This window comes from Pyrgilauda ruficollis, unplaced genomic scaffold (genome assembly GCF_017590135.1).
Source record: "Pyrgilauda ruficollis isolate IOZ18807 unplaced genomic scaffold, ASM1759013v1 scaffold24, whole genome shotgun sequence".
In the NCBI taxonomy this organism is placed as follows: domain Eukaryota; kingdom Metazoa; phylum Chordata; class Aves; order Passeriformes; family Passeridae; genus Pyrgilauda; species Pyrgilauda ruficollis.
In genome coordinates, this window is record NW_024523648.1 from 2,442,125 (window position 1) to 2,455,016 (window position 12,892).

General features: G+C 39.9%; 1 protein-coding gene across 1 annotated transcript in view; it reads left to right on the forward strand.

The window, feature by feature from the left end:
* Positions 1-398: 398 nt before the first annotated feature.
* NKAIN2 (sodium/potassium transporting ATPase interacting 2) overlaps positions 399-12,892 on the forward strand; it is a 514,426-nt gene continuing 501,932 nt past the window's right edge. The window contains exon 1 of the mRNA XM_041469950.1: positions 399-496. Coding sequence (XP_041325884.1) covers positions 443-496 — 54 coding nt within the window. The 5' untranslated portion in view covers positions 399-442. The remainder of the gene's footprint in view (positions 497-12,892) is intronic.

A 12,892-nucleotide genomic window follows, 5' to 3' on the forward strand; every position in this document is an offset into this window, starting at 1 on the left:
GCTCTGCGAGCGTGAACCGAGCTTAGCGCCGCCGCCCGCCTCGCCTCCCCGTCCGTCCGTCCCTCCCTCCCTTCTCCCCTCCTCCCCCCGCCTCCCCCCGCCGCAGACGGCTGCGAGCCCGGATGGTTTGCGAGCGGAGTTGAGGGGGCAAACTTTGAAGCCCAGATGCCTCTGGGGCTGCGCGACAGAGCGCGGCTGCTCCTGCAGGCACCTGCCGCCGCCCTCCCCCCGGCGCTGCCGCCCTCCGCGGGGGCGGCCGGCCCCGCTGCCCGCGACCGCCGAGGCGGCGGGCGCTGCGGCCGCGGCTGAGGGNGCGCGCCCCCATGCGGGTCCCGGGCTGGGGAGCGCCGGCGGCAGGCGGGAGCCGGGCGGCGGCCGGGCGGTGCTCTCCCGCCGCCTGAGTGGGCGCGGCGCGGGACGGCGGCGCGGGGTGCCGGGAGCCATGGGCTATTGCAGCGGCCGGTGCACGCTGGTGGCCGTGTGCGGCGCGCAGCTGGTGAGTGGCGGCGGGGGCGGCCCGCGGAGGAGGGGGGAAGGAAGGCGGGAGGGAAGGAGGGGGCGGCGGGGCGGCTCCCCCGCTGCCCGGAGTGGGGGCTCGGGGAGGGGCAGGGTGGGAAGGCAGCGCCCGCGCTTTGGGCGAGGAGGGGCCGGGGGAGGCCGGGATGGGGATGCGAGCGAGGCGGCAGGGTGGGAAATTGGGGCTGTGTTACAGGTAGTTTGGCGGGGACTCCGCCGGGGAGGCTGCGGTGGGCGCACGGCGGAGTTAATAAACTCGGGCAGTTCTCCCAAGCGTTGAGTCAAGTTGGTACCTGGTTTCCTTTGACTGGCCCTGTGCAAGGCAGAGACGCGTGTCAGGCGTGATGCGCAGCTTGCAAACAGTTTGCCATACAGGTGTGTCTGTGTGAAGTTGTCACGCCTGAGCTGTTCTGCAGATGTGCATTTTTTTGTTTTGTTTTGTTTTGTTTTGTTTCAGACTTGTTGTCCAGTGTACTTTAACATTGTATCATTATGTTGGTACGGAACTCAGCCGTATATTTCTATTTACCTTTGGAAAAGACATGTGGCAGCACTTGTAAGCTCAGCTACCAGCAAAAGTAGATTGAGTTTAAAAAGTAGGCGCTGAGATAAAATAACAAAGAAGCTGCCTTAAAATAGATCTGCTTAGCAAGATGGTTAGACTGTGCAATTGTGTGTATTGTGGCACTTTGAAAGAGACTGGGGTTAAAGTTAAGAAACTCATATCCCTTTCTGTAATGTATACAATGGGTTATTTCATTGTTGTGGAATCAGATACATGATGTAAGAATTCCCGTGGATTTGGATGCAATGACATACAGATAAAGACTTACCAATGGAATATGCCCCATTTCTTATTCTCATTATATTGAATGTTCATGTGCTGGCAGAACAGATGCTGGAAGCACCTTTGTTAAGCAGTTAACCTTATGGCAGAAGTGAAATATTTCATGTTACTCCATCCCTCTACCTCTTAGTGAATAGTTTTGCTGAGAAAGTGTAAGTCAGTGTCAGTAGCAACCAGCATTGTTGCCAATTTCTTTCCTGGAGGTAGCCAGAACTACAGTAAGAGAACTACAAAAGAAGAAAAACATTAGATTTCAGGAACCAAATCAGTAAAACAGTACGTAAGAAAGAAAGATGTGTTAGCAGATGAGAAATTTGAAATGCCTGTGATCTTTTCTTCAGTTGTCATCAATCCCTAATAATTTTCTATTCTGGAAAACATTTTATTTGTATATGCTGTTTCCCACCTAAGTTATTTAATTCTTTGTAACTGGATGTATCTTATCAGACATGATTTATTCATGTATATTGTCTAAAAAGGAATCTTGAATAGTAGTAAGAGAGTGAATCTTGAGTGGAATGGTAGGAATGTAGCCTTTTCCATCAATTTGGCAATATAAAATTAATGACTGAAGTTCTTCAGATCCATTTAAGTTTCAGAGGGGTACTTTTTGTTTCTTTTTTTTCCTCCAGAGGGGACAAACTTAAATTGTGCCTCTTACAGAGCTTTTTTTTTTTAAATTTTTTTTTAATGCATTTAACAACCAAGATATCATGATGGCTATAGAATGTGCTAAGACGTTAAATTGTTATTTTTTTGAAAGTCTGTGAAGGAAAGCATATTTGCTAACTCATGGTGACAAAAAATACATGCAGAACTCATAAAAACATCAACAGAAATTCCCTGTAGGAATGTATCAGCAGGTGGATGAGCAGGTAAGCTAATGCAGAGCTGTAGCATTACTTTCTACATGAAGCTTCCTACAAGTGATTGTAAACTAGAGGGTCAAATAAACATATTTTTTAAAAATAAATACTGTTTTCTGGAGTAGCTTAAGGAAATTTTTAAGAGAACCATAAACTGAAAGCTAACTTGAAAATTTTTATTGAGCAAGAAAAGGATGTGCTAACAGCAATGAAAACTTCTGAATCACACTTGGCCTGTGTCATGGCATTTAGATAGGTTAAAAGCAGGAGTAATCATTTAAATGAGAAAAAGGAGACAGAATGGAAAAAAATACACATTTTATTAAAATCATGTGTCACATTCCTTCATGTGCCATATACCATCAGATGTGAATAGGTTATGAGTTTTAAGTCAAGGAGATTTTACTCTCCTCAGTAGGCCCATGGGTGATTAGTCAGTTGTCAGTACTTTTTTAGGTAAAGACTACTTAAAGGAGCAAATGCTGTCAAGATTCATCCTGGAATTATCAGCCACATTAATGAAGATGCAAATAAAAAATAAAGGATCTGGTAGTTATCTGGCCTGAGGAGATGGATGTGGGAAGCATTTCCACACTGGTAACCATACTTAAAAAGAAAGTGTAAAACTTCAAGTGTGAAGACTATGTGTTACTGGTACCTGGGATTCAGTTTTAAAATGGTTATATTTGAGTAGAAAGTATACTTTTGTTTTGGGGAAAAAAGTTGGTAAAAAGAAAGGCTTCTTTCTTTTTTTTTAATGTAGATATGTTCTTCCAGCTCTACAAAGCTAGGGTGTGGTGATCTAATTGGTCTTTGTAAGCACTGCACAATAAACAGTATTGTGGAATACTGCAGTTCATTAGAGAAGCTTTTGCATATTGTACATACATAAATGATGTCGATGTCACAAATGGGTAAAAAAGGGGGTTGTTTCAAATACTGGTGCAGGAGTAGAGCTGCATTAGCTTGAGAGACCCTGCACAAGCAGAATTATTTTCATAAATGCATTTTAAGTGCTCAAAGTTAAGGCAACATACTGTATACCATCAGAATTATCAGAACCTCAAGGAATGCTTCTGCTCTCAAGGGCATACTGATCACTGCTTATTAACATATGTATACCTCACTGTTTGTGCTCTCATTTGTACTATGGAAAACAACCTTTGACAGCTCGTTTTCCTCTGCATTTGTAGCCAATGAGAAAAATTAGCAGCAAGTAAAAGCTAATTTTACTTATGTTAGGAGCAAGGCATTGCCTTCTGTGTACCAAATTAGTTATCTCTCTCTCTCTCCGTATATATATAAAGATACTACTTTTGGTCTCTTTTGCTCATTTCCCTTCTGAAGAGAACCCTCAGCACAGGGGCTCTGGTGGTTTTTGTTGTATGGTAACTATCCTGGTTGCAATAAAAGACTTCTCCGCTATTTCATTTTGTCCTTTAAAGCTTTTTATTTTTGGGTGTTTCCTTTTCTATTAATAGCTTGCATCAGTATCTCTAATGTCTTGTTGCCTAGTCTTTTTAATAGAAAGAGCAGCAAAGGTGAAACTGCCAAGATTATTTTGCTTTCTGGAACAAGTTTTCAAGAGCCGCACAGCAACCAGTTTGAAACTTTCTTCTTTCCCATTATTGCTTCTTGGGAAAACTTGGAGCATGACAAAACAAGAAAAAGTACAACGTTTTCAACTTAGAAGGTCTCCCCACCAAGTGCAGTGATGAGGAAGGACAGTATTTCATAAGGAAACTTTTAAGTCCCTAGTAATCATTGCCTTATTGTTTCTCACCATCAAACAAAGATTGCCATACTCCCAAAGGAAATTAGATAACAGATAATTCAGCTTCTACACTCCCTTCTCTCAGTTTCCATCTGAATTTACTGAACTCATTTATATAAATATTTCTGTAAAATTGGCCTGTTCTGCCTGTTGTTTTTCTTTTCTTCCTCTTTTTTTTTTTTTAAGTAAACTGTATTGCAGTTCAGATATTCCAACTAAGTATTAAAAACCATACAAAATTTGTAAACAAGCCATATATATATGCAAAGGGTCAATTAGTGATTGTGAGGTACTGGATCTGATGCTCTGAAGAAGTATGTATTATAATGTGCATACATTATCTGAATCTCTGAAAACTGGTATCTTTCTCCAGCACCAGTCTATGATGCTTGTAAAGTCTCAGTCCTCTTTCTGACACTTCACAGTTTGGGCTATGAGCACACAAGCTCGTGGTGACTCTTTCTGAACTCATTCTGTTACAGGTCTGGCTGAAGCTACTGTCCAAGTCTGTCATGCTGGCCAAGCAGAACAAAAAGGATACCCAGATTTGGTTGGTTTGCTAAGAGGCCAGCTCTTTAGAGCTAATGAAAAAAAAATGATCAAAATGCAAATGGTTTGTATAGAATGTCCTCGTTCTGTACTTTTCCACAAGTGAATAATGCTAATTAAGAGAAAATTAAAATACTTTGTTTCAGAAACTGTTTCAGCTGAGGTAATTTCTATACTTAACTGTGATACTGGCATCCATAAACACATACTTAATTGCCTGTTGGACATGAAGATACATCTTTGAACTGCAGCAGGTAGAGTGGTGGAACCCAGGAAATGAATTACATACAAACTAGTATGGAAAGATGTATCTACTGTATTTCTTCTATGACAAGAGGTGTTGCAAGGGATGTCCATAATCAATATTGCACACTTAATATAAGACTGAAGAGTTCCTTGTAGTCTTCCAATTCTCCTTTGCATTATTAAAAATCAGCAGATATAACTAAAGAGAACAGTGTGATACTTGGGGAAAAGTATGCCTTAGTGATAGGTCCTGTAAAGTTTAGGTTTGCCCTTTTTAAATATGAATAGCAAACATTCTTATGCTCATTCAAACACTTCAGGAATGGTGATCATCTAGTCTATAACACAAATCTAGCTACAAGGTTTAATACAGTTAATGTCATGAATATCCTTACTTGGAGAAAACCTCATGTTTTTAACGGTTTTGAGGTTTAATTCTCAGGACTTTCACAGAGTGAAGTTCCCACTGAGAGCAAAGCAAAGGCAATCACAGTGGATATTCTTTAGAATTAGCTATCCTGAAGTATTATTCAATAAAGAACATATTTTTTGTTAATATAGGGTCTTACACCATGCATAGTGTCAGGGTACTTTGCCCTAGCACACCAGACTGCATAACTAGTGAACGTAGAATGTCTTTTTTTTCATTTTTGTTAAAGGGAATCAGTAGTGAAATTTTGGGACTTCGCTTTTAATGGCTGGGTTTGGGGAGAGATTTTTTTCTTTTTGCATGTGTTTTGATTGTGTTTCATTGTCACTGCTGCCAGTGGTTTTCTATAGCAGCTTTAGGAGAGAAGTGTCTGCAGTGGAAAATTCTGATGACATGTACATGTTCCTACATTTTCTGCTAGCAAAAGGGAAATGAAAAACGTGGGCTTTTCATGTGGAATGGGAAGTGATGTTACTGCACTTAGCCTGTGGATCTGTAGTTTTATCAATCTGCAAAGAATAGAAATAATTGGTTTCAGTGTTGGGTAACACTTAAGTGCTACTTTTGAAATTCTGACTATGTCAACAACTTATGTCTGTCCCTTGTTTAAAGTCCTGCTTTGTTTTCCTCCTTTAAAGTTGCTTTGTTTCAAATTTGATTGGAAAGTGAAAGTTTCATTGTATCCAAAAACATGTGATCCTACTAGCAATGAAAAGGAAACAGTCTGTGAATAGCAGACTTTCAGCAGATGTGTGTTTGAGAGCTATTGTATAACACTAAGGAGTAGATTTTGAGGTGTTGCTGGAAATAGATAAACAGAAACTTGGTTATGAATTCAGAGAGCTAACATCTCTTGTCCTGAGAAAACATATAGCAATGTTTTTAAGTTTGTGAGACCTTTGTAGAAAAATAAGCTTTTTTTTTTTTTTGTTCTGTTTTTGAGATAAAATACTAAGGATTCATAACCAAACTTTTTTGTTCCTTATAACTTGAGCTCAAAAGGGGTGATGAATACAAAAAATAGATGTCTGAGGTCAATCCATTATATAACTTAATTTTAGTGGCTTGACATTTGCTATGGATGGGACAGTATTATTTTTTGTAGAAGTGTAAATGAATAATAATAATGAGTAACTGGTTATGCATTTCAAGAAAAGTGGAGTGTGTTGTGTTAAGTTACAGGGGTAAAAGATTTAAAACCAGCTGGATAACAGTTTCAATTCACTGCGTTTTGAAGCTCCTTTAGAGTTCAGTTGGCAGACTCAACATTCTGATACTGTAGTGTTTGGTAGGAAGGAAAGGTTTAAATAGATTGAGAGAAGTTGATTGAACTACCTGGTTATAGGCACCTAGAATATCTAGCAAAGTTACTCTTTTTGTATAGCCATGGGGAAAATTTATGTCAGTAGGAATTAATTTTATATTGACAGAGACTTGAGACCTTGAACAATGCGTGGTGTTGTGGTTTTATTTTTGGGGTTTTTCTTGTTTTGTTTTTCTGTTGCTTTACAAAAAGCATTAAGTAAGCACTCTAAAAATACAGGTTCCTTCTAGTCAGTCTGTAGCCAGTGAAGGGAAATATCTCATTTAGTAGTTAACAGAAAGGAACAGGTTCTATGGTTGAAAACAGAAACATAATATTTTAAGTTGGTAGTGACTACTGCCCTAGGCTGGGACGTGAGAATGTACACAGTGCAAAGTGCAGCAGATAAGGTGTGAAAACAAGTACTTGATGAGTTGTTCCAGAAATGAATCTAAACCCGTATGGGGTCTTCTCAATATTTTGGTGCATTTGATGACACAGATGTCAACATCCAGTTTGATTCCAGCATGACATTTTTAGCAACTACCCTGAGCTTAGGGACTGGTGAGATTCAGACAGTGTTTGCTCTGGAGGCTGATGTCAATGAGCTATTTGTGTATCCCAGTACACTCCAGACTTCAGTTTTGGTCCCATGGTCCCACTGAGCTCAAGAGATTATCCCAGGTATAAAATGCCAAAAGAGACAGCAGATTCTAGTGGTCTTTTATAAAAGGTATTTCAGAAATGTTGAATTTTTACAGGATTTTATTTAAGGTTCTGAATTCAAATGAAATTTTATGGAGAATAATAATAGTCAGTATTTTCAGATTTGGATGAGGACAAGACTATTGATGATCTGACTAAATCAGAATAATGTCTCTAGGATTCCCTGCAATAAGAAGAGGGAGTCCATCAGGGGATAGGTCAGATTGCCTAATGTTGTTTCTTGGCTTAAACTGACCATTAGAGTTTGCCTTAAGTAAAGTGGTCTTTCAAATAATGTAGGCTTTTTGGGATGGGCGAGAGAAGAAAAATCACAGACTCATTGTATGATGTTAGTAATTAACAGTACTTATTATTTATATTTTCCTTACTCTTGAATTTTCACTTGTTATTTTGGTGAGGAATGTTTGATTTTAAGGACAACTGTGATCTACAGATTGAGCAATGCTGTTTTGGAAAGGTATTTGTGTCTTCATTGACTATCAAGAGAAACTAAACAGCCTGCTTCCACTAGAACAATGGAAGCATCCTTTGTGCATCCTCCCTTATGATCCCCCTAAAACATGATGCTAAAATCACATGGATAAAACCAATTTATGCTCACTTTGGGGTTTGGATGATTTTTCTGTAGCTTCCAACAGGAGTGAAGAAGACAGGGAGCATTGTAAATAATGTGAGATCAAAAAGAGTGTGCTGAAAATGTAATAGCTTTAAAGAATTGGATAGTTTATTATCATCCAGATTAGCCTTAATTTATTTGTTTTATCATGGTGGGTGAAAGTGAGGGACTGTTGAGTGCTACCTGACTTGTAAAGTAGAATGGGTGCAATAGTTGTAATGACATTTTCTTGCCCCTGTGGCAAATAAACATTTCACAGTTCATTATTTTATGTCCTCTCCCCAGTTGTACATGTACCAGCTGGATGGCATCTGAGAATCGTTTAAGCATTTTATCATTCTATAACCCTCTGATGGAAATGACATTTAGAAGAAAAATTACTGATTTCTGAGTTCACTAAAGAGTAAACATGCATAGCTAATGGTTCTATTCACCACAGATCATACTTATGCATTTTTAATAAAAACTTGATTTTAATTCATACATAACTTATGAGAAATGTTTATCAGTGTGGAGATCTGCTGATTCCGACTTAAACGTTCACATGTATCTGGATACCCTGAGAATATATCTCACTGATGCTTGGATTAAGGTGAATCTTTACAGACAACTTGCTTCTCTGCTGCCTAAATAATGATGTAAAGTATATAGGAAATGCTGATTATTATTATTATACTAGTTTTTAAACAGAGTAAAAAACCCCATTAATTTGACACACATGAATCTTGTATTTTCCTATGCTGTTTGCTGTTTGAACAACTGGGTTTCTAAGATTAGAGTTTGGGGTGGCAGTGTGTGTGGGGGCGTTTTTTTGGGTTTTTTTGTTTGTTTGTTTGTTTGTTTGTTTTTTTGGGTTTTTTTTTGGTCAGGTTTTAGTTTTTTTGTGTTTGGGATGTTGGGCAGTATCTCTGGTGGAAAGTCACCAGTTACACGTAACTGGCCAGTTATCAGTTGTGTGACTGGGAATAAGAAAAGTCTGTCATATTCTATATTCATACCCTAAAATATTGAGTTCTGGTTTTCTCCTCACCCTTCTTTTCTTACGAAGGAATTATCATTAGTGGAGTTTGTTACAGAAAGCAGCGCGTGAGGTTAATTCTATTATTTCTAAGAGGTATGTTGAAATGGTGATATCTGTCATGTTTATACATTACACAATCTTTCAGAAGGCAAAAAATAAGGGACCATTTGCAGATAATGGGAGAGAGACTCATGCTATCTCAGTCAAACATGTTCTTTTCATCGACTATATAGGCCTCTCTTCTGCATGCACCTTTATTAACCTCATTATACAGTTAAGCCTGCTTATTTTTGATATCTTTGTACTAAAGAAGATTAGATAGACTGTCAAACTCTTTTTTTAGAATTCAAGTGGAACATAATTGAGTGATACATAATATTTCTTCTGGATGAATGGAAGTCATGCTAGAGGTCTAGAACAAGGGTCAGAGGGTTGCCCCTGTTCACCTTGAGTAGCATTTACTGTCACTCTGAGTGATGCTGCAGTAGTGAATTAAATTGTTGTACAAGAACAAGATAGTATCAAGAGCTAGAGGGTCTTGAATCTAAGGTACTGACTAATATTTGTGTAAGAAAGCTTAACTGTCGTAGGAAATGATGTCCTTCCTCTCCAGGTGACTCATAGTATGGGTCAATTTACTGATTAAAAATTCCTTTAAACTTCTTCATAGACAGAGTAGTAATTGGCCCTCAACAAGTATAGTCTTCTTGTTTGAAGATAAAAAGCTTTTGTGAGGAGAGGAAGATAGATGCTGTGATGCCTCTTTAGAACAATGCATGTCTCTTCGAAAAGCCATTCTTCAATAATTAAACAAAATGTAAAGTTTGCAAATTTTTGCCATGACTGACAATGGCTTAGCATTTTTCATTATACTCTGGTCACAGTCTTTGTGGCAGGGTGTTCTATTACAGAGCACAGAAACAAAAGGAGAAAAAAAACCCGTTGTATGTCATTGCTGCCTTCACAAAGCCACAAATACATTAAACTCAAGACGCTGTTCATTGTGCTCTTGAGCCACCAGTGACAAAGGTGCTGTGAGTACCACTGGATATGAGGGAGTCATATGTCATTACATCACTGCTCAAATTGGCAGAGCAAATAGCATTAAAACAAATTAAAACATCAGCGGCTAAAGGAATGCAAAACAGTAAGAGGTTTGACTAAATAAAATACAATACAGAATTTAGATATTATTTTTGTCATAAGTTATAAAGTTGATTTTACCTTTTCCCTGTCTTTTTAATTAAGTTGTTGTCCATGCCCATTTCGTGCCCTTGAGGCCAGTTAGCTTTTATTTTCTTTGACACTTGCAGCAGTCACAGGCAGTGACAGCAGCTTGGTAACAAGCCAGATGATGGCACTGGTTGTGTTAACATAAGATATGGGCTTCAGTGTATCCTAAAAACAGAGTTCACTGTCTTGGATTTTATCAGACAGGCTTTCCTGAGTGTGGAGCTGGCAGTAAATTTGGTACTTCTAGAAGGAAGCTCACAACAAATTGGAGTTGGATGCAGTGTTCAGCAATATTCCTAATAATGCCTATTTCTAGTCCTGGCAACCTTTCAGGCTGTTTAGAGGGCCTACTGTCTGGTACAATATTTTTTTGTTTTTTCTTTCTTTTTTGTAAATGAAAGCCATAACCCAGTGGTGGGGGTCCTAGTGGCAGGTACAAAAGTTATTGGCTTCAGCAACTGGAAGAGATGTCTGTTGTGCAACGGGCTAAACAGTGCTGTTTCAGATGCATAATAAAAGTTATTTATGGACACCAATAAAGTGGTATCTGTTGTATAATATCACAGATAGGCATAAGGATAATAACAAAAGGCAGCTGGTTTAGTAAGCTCTATTTGCTGCAGAAATGTACTGTTTGCGAATTGAAATAAAAAGACCATGGGAGAATGTTGGGGCTTTTTTCTTGCTTCCTGTCATTTGCAATCATTCTTGCAGTGTACTTTTAAAGAAAATCATGTGGGTCCCATATCAATATTATATTTGTCATGACTAGCACGTTATTAGAGGACAGCTGCTCTTCTCTGCCCAGCACATGTATGTAACTACCACTGATGATAATAGAAGTTGTGAGTATAACCCTCCTCTTCCTTTCACCATTTCATCATGGGGCATGCTGGAACTCTCATGGTTTCAGTTAAATAACTTAGGTATAAAGCCAGGAATGAAATAGTGACAAATCTGCAACTTCAAATCTGCAACAAATTCAGTTGCTTGTTCAGAGTTCATTGTTTGTAAGGAGGTTTTGAACTTCCAGCAATTATTAACTGGCCCTTTTAACATGGTGAGTAAGAAAGGCACTGTCAAAATGAACAACATCTGAGTGCATGCTGAGTGCCTTCACTGGAAGGCCAGGTATTCAGGACCCCATCAGCCCAAGACCAGTCAGAGGAAGCTTGGTGTGCAGGAGATATTTCCAATTTGTACGCATTTTGTGGTATCTCCTCGGTCTCCTTTTAATCCTCTGAGGATTAAAAGAAAAGGAGTGACCAGCAGGTTTTTCCAAAGTTACTCAGATGCTGTAATGATGCTTTGGCTGCTGTCACTTCTGCTGAGAAATGGACTGAATTGGAACAAAGAACATAGCAATGGCACAGTGCCATCATAATGCTGTTAAGAACAAATGTAAACTCAGCTGGAGAAAACCATTTGCAGTGAACAGCAAGGTTTATTGGCCATGACAAGCCCAAGAACACATTCTCAAGAACCACCTCTTGGCATTTTAGCTGTTGTAATGTGCTGCATATGTAAATCTGTAAGCACTTGCTTCTCTCAGCTTAGAGCTGCCTGGTAGGCAACCCAGACTGGCCTAGGGAATGTAAATACATGCCTCTATGTTCATGCAAGTTTCTCTTTTGTTTTTTGTTTGCTTTTCAAAATTTGAGTAAGCTGGGAATTCTGCACTACTTGGGGTGACTAATTAGATTTCTTGGTGAGCACAAACCCTGGCTTTTTTGAGAAGGTGAAAATTATTCATCTTGAAACTGTAGCATCTATTCCAGACAGTTTCCTTACTAATTTCAGACAAGATACAAAGCTACAGTGATGAATGGATTGAACAGTTAATATTTGACATTTCCTTTTGTGCTTATGCCATTTAAAAATAGCTGACTTTTGACAAACTGCTAGTACGTTTTTGTATGAATTAGAAAACCTAGACTTACAGTAAGTTCACTGCTACCTTTCATTTTGAGCTCTCTGGAAACCTGTGCTAAAGGTTCCAGCTGCTTTGGTGTTCAGCATGAACACAATGATACTAAATTGGGTGAAGCTGTTGACTCCCTTGAAAGCAGAGGCCCTGCAGAGAGACCTCGACGAATTAGAGGGCTGGGCACTCACCAGCCGTATGAAGTTTAACAAGTACCAGTGCCAGATTCTGAAACTAGGATGGGGCAACCCTGGATATACGTACAGGGTGGGGAATGAGACACTGACGAGCAGTCCCACAGAAAGGGACCTGGGGTCCTGGTCAGTGGCAAGTTGAGGTTGAGTCAGCAGTGCCCTGGCAGCCAGGAGGGCCAAGTGTGTCCTGGGGTGTAGCAGGCACAGCATTGCAGCCGGGCAAGGGAGCAGATTGTCCCACTCTGCTCTGCACTGAGGTGGCCTTGCCTTGAATATTGCATTTTTGGCACTACAGTATAAGAAGGATGTAAATCAATTAGAGAGCATCCAAAGGAGGGCAACAAAGATAGTGAAGGGCCTTGAGCTGAGGGCGTATGAAAAGCAGCTGAGGTCACTTGGCCTGTTCAGCCTGGAGGAGACCGAGGAGAGACCTCATAGCAGCTTCCTTCTGAGGGGAGGAGGAGCAGCAGGCACTGATCTCTGGTGACCAATGACAGGACCAAAGGGAAAGGCATGAAGCTGTGTGTCAGTAGTAAACTTTAAAAACTTTATTAACTTTTAATTTTGTATGAGATATATTGAAGTGAAAGCCAGTGATACCAACAGGTGCCAGAGGAGCACTTCAGAACAGCCCTCTCTGGGGCAGT